The sequence below is a fragment of the Leucoraja erinacea genome, chromosome 1 (assembly GCF_028641065.1).
Source record: "Leucoraja erinacea ecotype New England chromosome 1, Leri_hhj_1, whole genome shotgun sequence".
Classification (NCBI taxonomy): domain Eukaryota; kingdom Metazoa; phylum Chordata; class Chondrichthyes; order Rajiformes; family Rajidae; genus Leucoraja; species Leucoraja erinaceus.
Window position 1 is genome coordinate 38,993,497 of NC_073377.1, and position 17,536 is coordinate 39,011,032.

General features: G+C 44.8%; 1 protein-coding gene across 3 annotated transcripts in view; it reads left to right on the top strand.

The window, feature by feature from the left end:
• pik3c3 (phosphatidylinositol 3-kinase, catalytic subunit type 3) overlaps positions 1-17,536 on the top strand; it is a 124,374-nt gene that overhangs the window by 18,861 nt on the left and 87,977 nt on the right. For all 3 annotated transcript variants that reach the window (XM_055633266.1, XM_055633281.1, XM_055633273.1), the window contains exons 3-4: positions 1,250-1,393; positions 5,994-6,123. In XM_055633266.1, the coding sequence (XP_055489241.1) occupies positions 1,250-1,393; positions 5,994-6,123 (274 nt within the window). The remainder of the gene's footprint in view (positions 1-1,249; positions 1,394-5,993; positions 6,124-17,536) is intronic.

Here is a 17,536-nt window from a genome sequence, read left to right on the forward strand (position 1 = left end):
GAAAATGTAACTAGGAAAATGGACAAGGGAGAGCCAGTTGATGTAGTGTACCTGGACTTTCAGAAAGCATTTGATAAGGTCACACATACGAGATTAGTGGGCAAAATTAGTGCTGACATGGATAGAGATGTGTTTCGCAGACAGGAAACAAAAAGTAGGGATTAACGGGTCCCTTTCAGAATGGCAGGCAGTGACTAGTGGGGTACCGCAAGGTTCGGTGCTGGGACCGCAGCTAATTACAATATACATCAATGATTTAGATGAAGGGATTCAAAGTAACATTAGTAAATTTGCAGATGACACAAAGCTCGGTGGCAGTGTGAACTGTGAGGAGGATGCTATGAGAATGCAGGGTGACTTGGACAGGTGGGGGGAGTGGGCAGATGCATGGCAGATGAAGTTTAATGCGGATAAATGTGAGGTTATCCACTTTGGTAGCAAAAACAGGAAGACAGATTACTATCTAAATGGCGTCAAGTTGGCAAAAGAGGAAGTACAACGGGATAGGGTAGGGTCCTTGTACATCAGTCTATGAAAGTAAGCATGCAGGTACAGCAGACAGTGAAGAAAGCGAATGGCATGTTGGCCTTTATAACAAGAGGAATTGAATATAGGAGCAAAGAGGTCCTTCTGCAATTGTACAGAGCCCTAGTCAGACCACACCTGGAGTATTGTGCGCAGTTTTGGTCCCCTAATTTGAGGAAGGACATTCTTGCTATTGAGGGAGTGCAGCGTAGGTTTACAAGGTTAATTCCCGGGATGGCGGGACTGTCATATGCTGAGAGAATGGAGCAGCTGGGCTTGTACACTCTGGAGTTTAAAAGTATGAGAGGGTATCTCATTGAAACATATAAGATTGTTAAGGGCTTGGACACGCTAGAGGCTGGAAACATGTACCCGATGTTGGGGGAGTCTAGAACCAGGGGCCACAGTTTAAGAATAAGGAGTAAGCCATTTAGAACGGAGACGAGGAAACACATTTTCTCACAGAGAGTGGTGAGTCTGGATACTTTCAAGAGAGAGCCAAAGAGGGCTCTTAAAAATAACAGAGTCAGGGGATATGGGGAGAAGGCAGGAACGGGGTACTTATTGGGGATGATCAGCCAAGATCACATGAATGCTCAATGCTGGCTCAAAGGGCTGAATGGCCTACTCCTGCACCTATTGTCTATTGTCTATTGTTATACCAGTGCTACGCAATAAATTTAGTATCTATGAGAAAAGTAATGATGTTTGTTTTGCTTTCAAGCTGGAACGAATGGTTAAAGTTGCCTGTAAAATACCCAGATTTACCACGGAATGCTCAAGTAGCTCTCACAATTTGGGATGTATATGGACCTGGGAAAGCTGTCCCTATTGGAGGAACCACTGTTACACTTTTTGGAAAATATGGGTAAGATGAGTTCTCTATAATGTGATTTCATCAATTGATTACGAAATGAACAGAATTTGTTTCAGTCATCTCGTGAAGAAGATGACAATGATAAATGCCGGTAATTTATGTGAATGCCACATGGGCAATATTGTCCTCTGTAGCGAGTTAATGCGAAACATAGAACTAGTGCGAGCAGGTGATCGATGCTCAGAGTGCACTCGGTGGGCCTGAGGACCTGTCTCCATGCTGTTTCTCTCAACTAAACTAAACTAAAGTGTCTATGACTATTTTAATTATGCTGATGTTCCTGGACAACAAAAAGTTTATTGTTATTTCTCTGGTATATTATTACAGGTACAGATGTCTACAAGGGACATTTGTTTCAATTGGGGAATTATTTTTTAAATAAAACATATTATTTAAATACTTTATCTTATGAAAATACACAGTGAAAGAAGTGCACTTCAAATTCTAAATTGGTGTGAAATGTAACTGAATGTAGCATTTTTTGAGTTTGCTAACATTGTGAATTATAAGTTAGTTATTTTTTGTGATTGAAAAATGAAAGATGGTTAAAGTACAGGTGCACAACCTTTTATCCGGAGTTCTGGAAACCGAAAAGCTCCGAAAACCGGACATTTTTTCCAGGAAGTCGTCTGCACACCAAAGCTCGCGTTTGGCACCAAACACTGCCCCGAAACGACCCACGGTCAACCCAGGTCTGTACTACTGTAGCGGCTGCCTCCTCCCCGGAGACCGGGGAGACACTTAAACATCTGTAAATCATTGCTTAAATGTTAGTCAGTTAGTTTGGAGGGCTTTTATGTGAAGGGGGGGGAGGTGAAGGGGGAATCTTTAATTCTTAGTCCCCTACCTGGTCGGAGAGGCGGGGAGCGGGCAATGCCTTACCGGGTCGACGTGCAGTAAGCTCCGGAGCGCCGGTTGGAGCTCCGACCCCGGCAACTCTACCCCTGGCTGCGCGGCACTCCAAATCCAGCGCGGCCCGCGGCCGGATGCCCGCAGCCCCAGCTCCGCTATGTTGTGTGTTGGCGGCCACAGCGCTCCGGAGCTTACCGCACGGCTTACTGCACGGCGACCCGGTAAGGCATTGACCGCTCCCCGCTGGTATCCCAGCGCTGCGACGCCGCTGACTTCCAAGATCCAAATAACGAAAACCTCCGAATAACGGACATTTTTTCAGTCCTTGAAAAAAGGTCCTTGAAAACGTTCACCGAGGGCGGCCCGCAGAGGTGACAGCGGAACCTCCGGTCGGTCCTCGAAGAAAGGGGAACTAAATCCCCATTCATAAAGGAGAAGGTGAGGGTATATTGCGCGCAAGTGTTAATAATTGACAATATGCTGCTGGCTGCCCGCTGAGTTAAAAAGTTCCCACGGTAAACTCACGATACACAGTGCTCCCTTCAGTTTCACCCCACCTACACCCCTCTGCTTCCCGGCCATGTGTGTGACCCCTTCATTCCCCTCTCCAGCTCCCCGCCCATTGCACCGGCGTGGGGGCTTTGCACTGTCTTCACGTCGGCAATGCCAGTCACCGGAGACGTCAGGACCAACGGGACACCGACCCCCAGGCCCACTGCAAGCACGGAGATCCCAGAGACCCACAGCCAGCAGCAGCCCAGCCCCATTCCAACTCCAGAGGAAAACTGCAAACTAGCGGGAAACATCAGGACCACCAGAAGCCGCTCCCCGATGGGCCGCTACGGCGACAAGTGGCAGTTTGCCCACAGCCCGAGCTGTGCCCCCTCATCGGGACACGGACCCCCAGGCCCACTGCAAGCAGGGAGATCCCAGTTCAGCAACTCCAGCCCAGCCCCGCTCCAACTCCAGAGGAACACGCTCCCCGTATGGGGCAGAAGCTGATGGTGTGCAAGGTACGTCTTGTTCTTGGGGTCGCGCAGCTCGGGCTGTGGGCGAACTGCCACTTGTCGCCGTAGCGGCCCATCGGGGAGCGGATTCCTCTGGCATTGGAGGGGGAGGGGGGTATTGTGTTATTTGATCGCCCCCTGCTATCCCAGGGACACGGATACAGGACGTTCACCGAGGGCGGCCCGCAGAGGTGACAGCGGAACCTCCGGTCGGTCCTCGACGAAAGGGGAACTAAATCCCCATTCATAAAAGAGAAGGTGAGGGTACATTGCGCGGGAGAGTAGGAATCCCAAGACAAAGTTGAGTGAGCGTTCACCGAGGGTGGCCCGCAGACGTGACAGCGGAACCTCCGGTCGGTCTTGGAAGAAAGGGGAACTAAATCCCCTTCATAAAAGAGAAGTGGAGGGTATATTGCGCGGGAGGGTATATCGCCTACCTGGAAGAAACCAGACATTTTTTCCAGGATGTCGTCTGCACACCAAAGCTCACGTTTGGCGCCAAACGCACGTCGCCTCTGCTGCACACGGATATAAGAGTGTGAAAATGTCGCCTTAGGCCACCTAAGGGCATGTAGCCCCGCTAGGGTGACATGAGTGCGAGAGGTGATTCAATGCTGCGGTCACATTTACAAATTCAAGAATTCATTCAACACACTGCATTTCATACAGACATTTATTCTGCAAGAAAAAACTACATTGAAGACTCAAACTCGCGACCGAGGAACTGCCGGGATCAAGGCGCAAACTTGCGACCTTGCGGATATGAACCGAGCACTCTACCACTGAGCCAGCCGTTAAAATCTACGCTAAAAAATGTCCATTCCGAAGGCCGACAAATTCCAAATTACGAAAAGTGTCTGGTCCCAAGGCTGTCGGATAAAAGTTTGTGCACCTGTACTGTAATTCCAAGTACATGCATTTTATTGATGGCAGTGATGAGGTTAACTTTATACTTTAACTTCTGAAAACATAAGCGTATTTCAACAGCCAAAATTCAGCTTTGCAAAAGATCTTTCATATTTCAAAATGAAACAATTTGCAACATGTGGACAACTTCACAAAAGATTACTGTTGTTTTAAACTAAGATCACATGAGTCGTCATGTGAATGAATTTGACTTATTTGAAACTCCTCTTTCTAATCTGTAGGACAGTTTCTTTCCTGCTGCTTTCTTGAAGTCATTCAAACCCATTGCGATTTAACATTTATGATCTGGGTTAAACATTGTAAATACTAGAAAATTATTTTTCCCCTATTTTGATCTGTTTATGAGTGAGGAGTCATTTTGCAATATTAGAATAAAATTAAGTGCTCCCTATATTCAATTGACTCCACTTTATTTTATTCATTAATTAAATATCAGAATTAAGTGGTCAGCAATGAGCAGAAAAGCATTTCTTTGAACTTGTCTTAAATTTAGGTCATTTAATACGGATTGAAAATGGGTCCTCATGTGGATATATACATGAGAAAATTAGAGAATGACAAGTGATGGAACATAGAGACTAGTACAGCAGAGAAACAAGCCCTTCAGCTCACCATGTCTGCACTGACTATGATGTAAATCTGAACTAATCTAATTTGGCCACATGTGGTCTCTTCTGTATGTTCATATATCTCAAAATGCCTTTTTTAAGTTACGATACGATGCAATAGAACTTCATTTATACCAGGAGAGAAATTGATCTGCCAACAGAAAATACATGAAACATGAAAATAAAGTGATGTGGAAAGGATTGGAGATGTGCAAAGATTGGGGGGGGGGGGGGGGGGGGTACTGTTAAATGTCCGCCGAGCTTCACAGTCGTGTATCTCTGGCTTCTTAAAAGTTGTCTCCACTCCTTCTCCCCCTTCTCTTTTAAAGGACTTACCGTACACTGAGCTTTATCCATCTTTTTACAGTGCCAACCTTCCTGTTCATCGTGGTGTGTGTCTGTTTCACCTTGGCTTTGCACCATGTGAATTTTTTAGATAGCCTGCATAACGGGCTGGTGAAGAAAGCAATGTGTTTGTGTGTGTTCCACTCTGACAGTCGCCATTCCAGTTGCCGGTTTTGACAGTCGCCGGCAGTCTGCTGAAAAATTGCCTAATTGGGACAGGCCCATTAGTTATTGCTTACAAATCGCTGACTTTTAACAAATTAAATTCCTCAGCTGCATATTGGGTAGTTCTCAGTCGAAACATTTTTTCAGTTAAAAATAAATTTTTTCAATAGAAAATAAATTGAAGCTATTAATTGATGCTTCAACAAATATCAATTAACGATATTTGCAGTTTGGATGAATGTGTTCCTCAAGCTTTTGGTTTCATAGCATTTTGATTAAACTTTAATATAGAATTCCTCACCTACCCTTCACAATTCTAACCAGTTTTGAGTTGCCTTATAGAAACAAGGCAGATGCTGATTTACAAAAAAAAGTGCTGGGGTAACTTAGCAGGTCAGGCAGCATTCCTGGCAGACGTGGATAGGTGATGTTTTAGGTCGGGGCCCTTTTTCAGACTGCCTTCAGAGTTGCTTTATTGTTTTTTATGTTGACTAGTTACTGTTTTTTGGATGTAGTTAAATACCAACCATCCCCATTGGCACTTTCTGAATTTAGATTTTTCTTGTGACTCCTGCCTCACAAAGAGATCCATTGATGATCAAACAGTTCTGTTTCATTTCATACTTAATTTATGTGCTGTGGAGAAATTTGGTAATGACGTTTTCCTCTTATGCTTTTAATTTGCAGCATGTTCCGACAGGGTATGCATGACTTGAAAGTTTGGCCAAATGTAGAAGCAGATGGATCAGAACCCACAAAAACAGCAGGCAGAACTACGAGCAATGTATCTGAAGATCAGATGAGTCGCTTAGCAAAGGTAGGATTTGGACTTAAATTACGTATTGATATGTCACATTTGTAAATAAAGGAGTAAATCACTTTAAACTGGACGTATCACATTATTTTAATTTATGTATGCGTGAAAATGTATTGGCAAATTAACCTGAAGATGAAAGCAGTGTTGAAGTATAATGCAATATCATTACACTGATTATTTCAAAATACTTTCTCCAGAATCGGTATCAACTGGAGTGATTAAATATTTAAAGTAAGTAAAACTGTTTCTTGAAACACTTCAATGAGCTAGCTGTTTATCTTAAAGATTTTATTTTCGTGCATGAATATCCAAAAAATGGATAAGATTAAGATGCTTCTGGAGCCAAGGGCGCCGCACGATTGGCAGCCTCGTCAATGGTCTGTCTGTTTTTTTGTCTTTTTTTTGTTATTTTTAGTGTGTTTTAAAAGTTTGTGTATATGTTCTCCGGTTTGTTTTATGTGGGGTGGGGGTCAGGGGAGACTTTTTTTCAATCTCTTACCCTGCCGGAGATGCGATTGTTTTCTGGATCGCGTCTCCGGTCGCTCTGCAGTCTAACAATCATGGAGCTGGAGGCCTCGCTCGGGACTGACTGAACCCCGCCGTGGGGCGTGGAATTACCATCGGAGCCGATTCCTTGCCTGGGAATGATGCTCCAACCGTGGTCTGCGCACTTTAACATCAAGGGCTCGCGGTCTCGAGGGGAGACCGAGTCCGGAGCTCCAACAACGCAGAAAGTTTGATCAAGCCCCGACCCTAGGTCTGATTGCTGGCGCGGGGGAGCTGAGATATCCCCCCCCCCCCCCCCCCCCCACCACCCCAACTCGGAGGGCCCGACCGCTGGCTACGGGAGTCAAGATTGTCCCGTCAACGGAAGGCTCGAGGCCCCCGTCCGCGGGAGAACAAAGAAGGGAAGTGATTGAACTTTTTTTTCACCTTCCATCACAGTGAGGAATGTGGGGGATTCACTGTGGTGGATGTTTATGTTAAAATGTATGATGTGTGTTCTGTTGCTTTTTATTTGTATGACTGACTTGACAAATTAAATTCCTTGTATGTTGCAAAACATACTTGGCTAATAAAGTATTCTAATATTGAGAACGATAGTGTTAGTCAAATCTTTGCATTAACAGCAGTGGAAATAGTAGAGGTGCAAGAATTGTACATGAAAAGCACATTGAAATTAACACTAAGAAAATGATTCACATTGAGGAAGATGGAGTAACGTACTTTCTCTGAAAATACAAATGTTTAGAACAAGATGCAAAGAAAGGGTGCAGGAGTAGGCCATTCGGCCCTTGAATTCGGCCCTTGAAAGCATGGGAGGCTGGTGAGATTTGGCAAACTACCCATACTTAAACAAGCTATTTTGTTAAAACAAGTTGCAATGGAGCTTATACCTTCATGTTAATTTTTTGATCGATGACAATTAATTAATTTAGCAGGATTCTTAGCGGTATACAGCTATTTCCATTGGTGATAATTAATTATCACCAGTGGAAATAGCTGTATACAGCTAAGAATCCTGCTGTTAAGAGTTATGGTCTAAGAATTTTAAACAAAGAAATTATTGACCATTTACCCATCTCCACCCCTTTCCACCTTCCGCAGAGACCGTTCCCTCCGCAACTCTCGTCAGCAGCGGCCTCTGCAGTCTGTCCGTGTTTTATATTTTCTGTTTTTGTTTTTATGTAGTTTTTGTTATTTTTTGTTGGGGTGTGTGTGTGGGGGGGGTGAGGTGGGAGGGAGGGGGAAACTTTTAAAATCTCTCCCTGCACGGGAGACACGACCTTTTCTCGTCGGGTTTCCGTTATCGTTGGGGCTGCAACGAGGAGCGGCCTCCAACAGGAAGAGACCGGGGACTCTGGTGCCGACGACTCACCGTCGCCGTCGCGGGGCTGGCCGAGTCCGGAGCGGGTGGAGCGGTGGAGGAGCGCTGCTGCTGCTGCTGCTGCGGCCCGACCGGAGAGTCGGAGGCTTCAACGGCAGGTCTGTGGACGGCGGCACCGGGAGCCCGCGGGTCCCTGGAGGGAGACCGCTTTTCAGGGCTCTCGCAACGGCGACTTCCCCCGCCCGAGTTGCGGGGTTGAAGAGCTCCTGGAGCGGGGCCTACATCACTGCCCCGCGCGGCTTGGAATGGCCGTGGGACTCTGCGAGCGCACGCCGGGGGCTCTAACAGCAAGACCCGGTGTGCGACCTCTCACCACCCGGCGTGGCTTTAATGGCCGCGGGACAATCGCCATCGCCAGCCGGGGGCTTTGACTTTGACTCTGACATCGGGGGGGGGGGGGGGGGAAGAGTGCAGTGGAGAGATAAGTTTATTTGGCCTTCCATCACAGCAATGTGATGGATGTTTTTGTAAATTATGTTGTGTCTTGGGTCTATTTGTTTGTAATGTATGGCTGCAGAAACGGCATTTCGTTTGGACCTCAAGGGGTCCAAATGACAATTAAAAGTATCTTGTTGTATCTTGTTGTAACTCCCTGGTTAACTCATCCCTTCCCATCCAAACCACCCCTCCCCAGGTACCTTTCCCTGCAACCTAGGAGAAAGCTAGTAGACAGAATGGGAGGCAGGAAGTAGAAAAGAGAAGCACTCGGACACAAGAGGAGAAAGAAAAAAAAAGGAAATAAACAGAGAATAAGAGACGGGGGGTTTCTTAAATGTGCATATTTTAATGCTAGGAGCATTGTAAGAAAGGTGGATGAGCTTAGAGTCTGGATAGACACCTGGAAGTATGATGTTGTGGTGATCAGTGAAACATGGTTGCAGGGGGGCTGTGATTGGAACCTAAATATTCCAGGATTTTGTTGCTTCAGGTGTGATAGAATTGGAGGGGCAAGAGGTGGAGGTGTTGCATTGCTAGTCCGGGAAGATATTACAGCAGTGCTTTGGCAGGATAGATTGGAGGGCTCATCTAGGGAGGCTATTTGGGTGGAACTGAGAAGTGGGAAAGGTGTAGCAACTTATAGGGGTGTATTATAAACCGCCAAATGGGGAACGAGAATTGGAAGAGCAAATATGTAAGGAGATAGCAGATATTAGTAATAAGCACAAGGTAGTGATTGTGGGAGATTTCAATTTTCCACACATAGACTGGGAAACGCATTCTGTAAATGGGCTGGATGGTTTGGAGTTTGTAAAATGTGTGCAGGATAGTTTTTTGCAGCAATACATAGAGGTACCTACTAGAGGAGGGGGAGTGCTGGACCTCCTGTTATGAAATGAGACGGGACAGGTGGCGGAGGTATGCGTTGGGGAGCACTTCGGGTCCAGTGATCACATTACCATTAGTTTCAAGATAATTATGGAGAGGGTCAGAACTGGACCTAGGGTTGAGATTTTTGATTGGATAAAGGCTAACTTTGATGAGATGCGAGATGATTTAAAAGGAGTGAACTGGGACATTTTGTTTTATGGGAAAGATGTAGAAGAGAAATGGAGGACATTTAAAGGTGTAATTTTAAGAGTACAGAATCTTTATGTTCCTGTTCGGTTGAAAGGAAACAGTAAAAATTGGAAAGAGCCCTGGTTTTCAAGGGAAATTGGACATCTTGTTCGGAAAAAGAGGGAGATCTACAATAATTATAGGCAGCATGAAGTAAATGAGGTGCTTGAGGAGCATAAGGAATGTAAAAAGAATCTTAAGAAAGAAATTAGAAAAGCTAAAAGAAGATATGAAGTTGCTTTGGCAAGTAAGGTGAAAGTAAACCCAAAGGGTTTCTACAGCTATATTAATAGCAAAAGGATAACGAGGGATAAAATTGGTCCATTGGAGAGACAGAGTGGACAGCTATCTGCAGAGCCAAAAGAGATGGGGGAGATATTGAACAATATTTTTTTTTTCGGTATTCACCAAGGAGAAGGATATTGAATTATGTGAGGTAAGGGAAACTAGTAGAGTAGCTATGGATACTATGAGTTTCAAAGTAAAAGAAGTACTGACACTTTTGAAAAATATAAAAGTGGATAAGTCTCCAGGTCCTGACAGGATATTCCCTAGGACATTGAGGGAAGTTAGTGTAGAAATAGCCGGGGCTATGACAGAAATAATTCAAATGTCATTAGAAAAGGGAATAGTCCCCGAGGATTGGCGTACTGCGCATGTTGTTCCATTGTTTAAAAAGGGTTCTAAGAGTAAACCTAGCAATTATAGACCTGTTAGTTTGACGTCACTGGTGGGCAAATTAATGGAAAAGATACTTGGAGATAATATATATAAGCACCTGGATAAACAGGGTCTGATTATGAACAGTCAACATGGATTTGTGCCTGGAAGGTCACGTTTGACTAATCTTCTTGAATTTTTTGAAGAGGTTACTAGGGAAATTGATGAGGGTAAAGCAGTGGATGGTGTCTATATGGACTTTAGTAAGGCCTTTGACAAGGTTCCTCATGGAAGGTTGGTTAAGAAGGTTCAAATGTTGGGTATAAATGCAGGAATAGCAAGATGGATTCAACAGTGGCTGAATGGGAGAAGCCAGAGGGTAATGGTGGATGGCTGTTTATCGGGTTGGAGGCAGGTGACTAGTGGGGTGCCTCAGGGATCTGTGTTGGGTCCTTTGTTGTTTGTCATGTACATCAAAATTGTACATGGCATTGGTGAGACCAAATCTGGAGTATGGTGTACAATTTTGGTCGCCCAATTATAGGAAGGATGTCAAGAAAATAGAGAGAGTACAGAGGAGATTTACTAGAATGCTGCCTGGGTTTCAACAACTAAGTTACAGAGATAGGTTGAATAAGTTAGGTCTTTATTCTCTGGAGCGCAGAAGGTTAAGGGGGGACTTGATAGAGGTCTTTAAAATGATGAGAGGGCTAGACAGAGTTGATGTGGACAAGCTTTTCCCTTTGAGAATAGGGAAGATTCAAACAAGAGGACATGACTTCAGAATTAAGGGACAGAAGTTTAGGGGTAATATGAGGGGGAACTTCTTTACTCAGAGAGTGATAGCGGTGTGGAATGAGCTTCCAGTGGAAGTGGTGGAGGCAGGTTCGTTGGTATCATTTAAAAATAAATTGGATAGGCATATGCATGAGAAGGGAATGGAGGGTTATGGTATGAGTGCAGGCAGGTGGGACTAAGGGAAAAAAAGTTGTTCGGCACGGACTTGTAGGGCCGAGATGGCCTGTTTCCGTGCTGTAATTGTTATATGGTTATATGGTTAACCGCAGAAGATGCAACACCTGTCGCTAAACCTCCTCCCTTGACTCTGTCCAGGTTAGGCAGAGGTTCACCTGCACCTCCAGGGCTCTCGCTTAACTTATTTTCCCTGTTGCCAGCCGGGCAACCTAGGCAGCTTTCTAGGTTGCCAAATGACAGTTTAGGGGGTCATTTAAGATGGCTTGCATGACACGTGCGATAATGTGCTCGGACGAAGTGCGTAGTTACCAGTCAGAATTATGGTCAATGAAGCATTCACGTATTATTTCTGCTTCAAATAAAGTCACAAACTAAACATATTCGCCAATCAAGACATGATATATACCACAATGACATGCAGCAAAATTACAATACAGTATCTCATCTCCTTTTACACGTTGCAATGAATGCAATTTCTATTATTTCTTTCCACTTCCAAACAAAATTCTGGTTGGATTATTCAGCGTATGATCAACCTCAGTGAGAACAAGTACAGGCTTGGCGATCGCTTTGCACACTTGTCACGTCTGCCATTCCACCACTGGCCACATCTTCCCATCTTCTCCGCAGTCAGCTTTCCGCAGAGACCGCTCTTTCCGTAACTCCCTGGTCATTTCGTCCCTTCCCACCCAAACCACCCCCTCTCCTGGCACTTTCCCTTGCAACCGCAAGAAATGCTATACTTGTCACTTTACCTCCCCCATAACTCCATTCAAGGACGCAAGCTGTCTTTCCAGGTGTGGCAGAGGTGCACCTCCTCCAACCTCATCTATTGCATCCGCTGCTCTAGGTGTCAGCTGCTCTACATCGGTGAGACCAAGCATTGGCTTGGTGATCGCTTTGCCCAATACCTCTGCTCGGTTCGCATTAACCAACCTTATCTCCCGGTGGCTTAGCACTTCAACTCTCCCTCCCATTCCAAATCCGACTTTTCTGTCCTGGGCCTCCTCCATGGCCAGAGTGAAGTCCACTGTAAATTGGAGGAGCAGCACCTCATATTTTGCTTGGGCAGTTTACACCCCAGCGGTATCAACATTGACCTCCAATTTCTGATAGTCCCTGCTTTTTCCTTCTCTTCCCAGCTCTCCCTCAGCCCACTGTCTCCGCCTCTTCCTTTCTTCTTCCCACCCCCTGCACCCTCACATCAATTTGAAGAAGGGTCTCGACCCAAAACGTCTCCTATTTCCTTCGCTCCATAGATGCTGCCTCACCCGCTGAGTTTCTCCAGTATTTTTGTCTCCACATTCACACAAGTTCGGTTATCCCACTTTCCTCACCCACTCCCTACACATTAGGGGCAATTTTACAGAGACGAGTTCAAGTGAGTTTATTGTTATGTGTCCCTGATAGGACAATGACATTCTTGCTTTGCTTCAGCACACAGAACATAGTAGGCATTTACTACAAAACAGATCAGTGTGACCATATACCATTGTATAAATATATATACACACATGAATAAATAGACTGATAAAGTGCAAATAACAGATAAAGGGTTATTAATGATCAGTTTTGTCCGAGCCAGGTTTAAAACTGATCTTGCCGGTATATTAGAGTTAAGGGTTGTTTGTGTTTTTGTTCTTTTAAATCTTTTATCCCATGTCTTCTATTTATACCACTGAAGGAGATGCAATGAAATTTCGTTGTACAGTTGTTGTGCAATGACAATAAACGTATTTAATTTGGTTTGTAATAGCCTGATGGCTGTGGGGAAGTAGCTATTCCTGAACCTGGTAGTTGCAGTCTTCAGGCTCCTGTACCTTCTACATGAAGGTAGCAGGGAGATGAGTGTGTTGCCAGGATGGTGTGGGTCTTTGATGATACAGCCACCCTTTTTAAGGCAGCGACTGCAATAAATCCCCTCGATGGAAGGAAGGTCAGAGCCGATGATGGACTGGGCAGTGTTTACTTTTTGTAGTCTTTTCCTCTCCAGGGCGCTCAAGTTGCTGAACCAAGCCACGATGGAACCGGTCAGCATGCTCTCTACTGTGCACCTGTGGAAGTTAGAGAGAGTCCTCCTTGACAAACCGACTCGCTGTAATCTTCTCAGGAAGTAGAGGCGCTGATGAGCTTTCTTGATAATTGCATTAGTGTTCTCGGACCAGGGAAGATCTTCAGAGATGTGCACGCCCAGGAATTTGAAGCTCTTGACCCCTTCAACCATTGACCCGTTGATATAAACGGGACTGTGGGTCCCCATCCTACTCCTTCCAAAGTCCATAATCAGTTCCTTGGTTTTGCTGGTGTTGAGGGCTAGATTATTGTGCTGGCACCATATGGACAGTTGCTCGATCTGTCTTCTGTACTCTGATTCATGCTCATCAGTGATACGTCCCACAACAGTGGTGTCGTCAGCAAACTTGATGATGGAGTTCGCACTGTGACCGGCTACGCAGTCATGAGTATATAGTGAGTACAGCAGGGGGTTGAACATGCAGCCTTGAGGTGCTCCCGTGCTGATTGTTAACGAGGCTGACACATTTCCACCAATACGAACGGACTGTGATCTGTGAATGAGGAAGTCGAGGATCCAATTGCGTTAACCTACAAAGCTAATGCATCTTTGGGATGTGGGAGGGAGAATGCGCAAATTCAACACAGACTGTGCCCGAGGACAGGATCGAACACAGACCCCTTGCGTGTGAGGCAGCTGTGGCTCTATATTTTATTTTCCAACACACAAAAAATTATACATTGGTTACTAAAAAAAAAAAAGAAACTGTCCATTTTCAGTCTTAAATCTCTAAGTGATGCTATGTCCCCCTTTACAGCTACTGTATGTTTTAATTCAGTTCAAGACTATGGGGCAGTACATTGGCCATAAAGTTGCTGCCTAAAATTGCCAGAGACTCGGAATTGATCCTGAATATGGGTGCTGTCTGTATGGAGTTTGCTCCTTTTCCCTTTGATTGCATGGGTTTTCTCCAGGTGCTCTTGTTTCCTTCCACATTCCAAAGGTGTGCAGGAACCTTTTTCAGACCCAACCCAAAACAAAATATTTTCCTTTTGTCCAGAGATTCTGTCTGACCTGTTGAGATACTCCAGCTTTTTGTGTCTTATCTTCAGTTGAAACCAGCATCTGCACTTCTTTCCTGCACACACGATACTATACGAAAGAACTTTATTAATCCCAGGAGGGAAATTGTGTGTGTGAGTGTGTGTATAGTTATATATTCATATATAAATATACACTGTTTTGTTTTCTCGTTTATAACATTGTTTACAGAGCACTATGTATACTTATTCTGTGGTGCTGCTGCAAGTAAGGATTTCAATGAGACATGAGAGAATAAAACACTCTTGACTCTTGACTTGCGTCGCTAATATATGGGATAGAACTAGTGTACAGGTGATCAGTGGTCGGCGTGGACTCGGTGGGCCGAAGGGCCTGTTTCCACGTTGTATCTTTAAATTAAACTAAAACACTAAAACCAAAGGAAATCTAAAGAAGGGTCTCTACCCGAAACGTCACCCAATTTCATCTATCCAGAGATGTTGACTGCTCCATGAAGTTCCGCCGCACAATTAAAGCATATAATAGTCTTCACCCTACTATAGGTACCCAACCAGAAGCAATTAAATTTAAGGTAGCTCTTTTTTTCCCCCAAGAACCCTTTTTTGTTTAAGTCCAAGTCAAGAGTCAAGAGAGTTTTATTGTCAGGTGTCCCAGATAGGAGATTGAAATTCTTGCTTGCTGCAGCACAACAGAATATGTCATAATGCAGAACAGGAGATAAAAGTTCACTGTGTCTATATACCATAGATATATATATATATATATATATATATATATATATATATGTGTGTGTGTATATATATGTGTATATATATATATATACACACACAATAAATAAACATAAAATGCAATAGGCTGTTATTTTTCAGAGTTTGTTGGTGGTGTTTAAATTCTATTTAAATTCCATTTCGAATATTTTTGGAGGACCAGGAAACCAAGAAGCAAGAGTTACTCCAGGGAGTTACTCCAGTTCGAACGAGTGATTCTGCGTTGGTTTTCAGCGGTCGCGGCGAGTGGACAGCAATGGCGGCCAGATCTCCCACCATGCAAAGGGAGGGAGAAAGTGGCCGACGCCGACCATTTGCAGTGGCAGTGCGCGTGTGCAGAGCGGCACATACGCACAACCACGGCTGATGATGTGCAGGCCAAAGATCCTCGCTATAGGATCTTTGGTGCTGGCCGTGGTTGTGCGCATGTGTAAGGCGGATGAGGAGCGGGCGGAGACCCGAGACATGGACAGCGGGCAGAGACCGGAGACATGGACACGGATAGCGGGTGGAGACGGAGAGAGAGAGAAAGATAGAGAGGGGGTCCGCTCAGGTGTCCCAGGTGCTTGCCAAGTCGGGCAAAATGGCATGGCTTTTAGGGTGCCCGGTGGGACTGTGGGTTGCCATTGGCAACCGGGCAACCGCTAATTTCGAGCCCTGACTTCCTCCAACCTCATCTACTGTATCCGTTGTTCAAGATGTGGACATACATCGGAGAGACCAAACGTAGACTGGGCGATCGTTTTGCAGAACACCTTTGCTCAGCCTGCCTGAACCTACCTGATCTCCCAGTTGCTGGGCATTTTAATTCTCCTCCCCATTCTTAAACAGACCATTCTGTCCTAGGTCTCCCCAATTGTCAGTGAGGTTAAACGCAAATTGGAGGAGCAGCATCTCATATTTCGCTTCGGCAGCTTGCAGCCCAGTGGTATGAATATTGATTTCTCGCACTTCAGGTAGCCCCGGCATTCCCTCTCTCTCTCTCTCTGTATCCCTCCCCCAACCAAGTCGCACTAGCTTCTTGTTTTCACCCTACAAACAGTTAACAATGGGCTGTTTTCTTTATCAGCGTTACCTTTTTGCTTATCTTTTATTCATTGTTCTTTATCTCTCCACATTATCGTCTATATCTCTTGTTTCCCTTATCCATAACCAATCTGAAGAAGGGTCTCAACCCGAAACGTCACCCATTCCTTCTTTCCAGAGATGCTGCCTGTCCCGCTGAGTTACTCCAGCTTTTTTTACAATATTAAATTGAGTATCTCTTTTATTGCACTCATTAGAAACTGGTTGCATCCCAATTGGAAATAAATCCAATTTATTGTTCTGTGTAGTTATTTGTTGCTTTATAAATAAATGTTTTATTTGAATGTCTCAGTAACTTCTGGACTGGATAGCATGCAAACAATGTTTTTCATTGTATCTTGGTACATGTGACAACAATAAACCAAATCTAACTTGTGTAATGTAGATACATGGGACAGGGATAATATGGAATATTTTTACGAGCATGGAATGGGAAGTTGTTCTGCACAATCTTTGATAATACTTAATTGACATCCAAGGATTCCATTATATTTGGGTTATTTACTTACTATTAGTTATTTCCCTTGAAGTTAGAAATATGATTTGAGAATTTGCAGGCATATGATTGCTTCAGAATAAAAGTTTTTATTTAACTGGACTGCGTGTAAAGGGCCTGTCCCACTTACGCAACTTTTCAGTAAATTGTCTGCGACCTTCAAGCTCGGGGGCACTCGCCTGAAAAAACGCGAGCTGGATCCACCGGCAGTGCTGAAACCACGACACACACATCGTCCGTCCACACACACACACACACACATCGCAAAGGCGGGGGCCAAGGAAAGAGGGGGAGCACTGTCTGAAATTCACACTGTGAAAAGACAAGGTGATACCCGCGATGAACAGGAGGTTGGCACAGTGTATGGTAAGTCCTTTAAAAGAGCGGGGAGGGGAGAAGGAGTGGAGACACTTTAAGAAGCCAGACAACTTTTAATAAGCCAGAGATACACAGCTGTGAAGGTTAGCAGGCATTTAACATTACCGGTCGGTTTTCCTTGGTTCTGAAAACTCGTGCTTACGTTTTTTTTCCCCAATGACCCAATTAAAATGCCCGGTCAGCAAAGGAGATTGCCTACGGCTACCTCGACTACCTACAACGACATGGCGACCCCACAACCACTGCATTACGATTTCAAAAGTATCGATTTTCTCCACGCTGACCAATTTTTACTCGCAGAATATTTTTCAGCTTGTTGAAAAATTTCCCTCGACCAAACTGAGGCCGCGAGTAGTAACCACTATGCGGGAACTCCTCGTGACCATGAAGGAGACTTACTGGTGACCACGTACGACCACATGTTGACGATGCTGCGAGACTGCAGCAAGCGCAAGCTCTCCTAAACTCGCAAATAAGGTCGCCATAGTGGGACAGGCCCTTTAACAGAAAAGCATTCTTCAGTTCTTTAC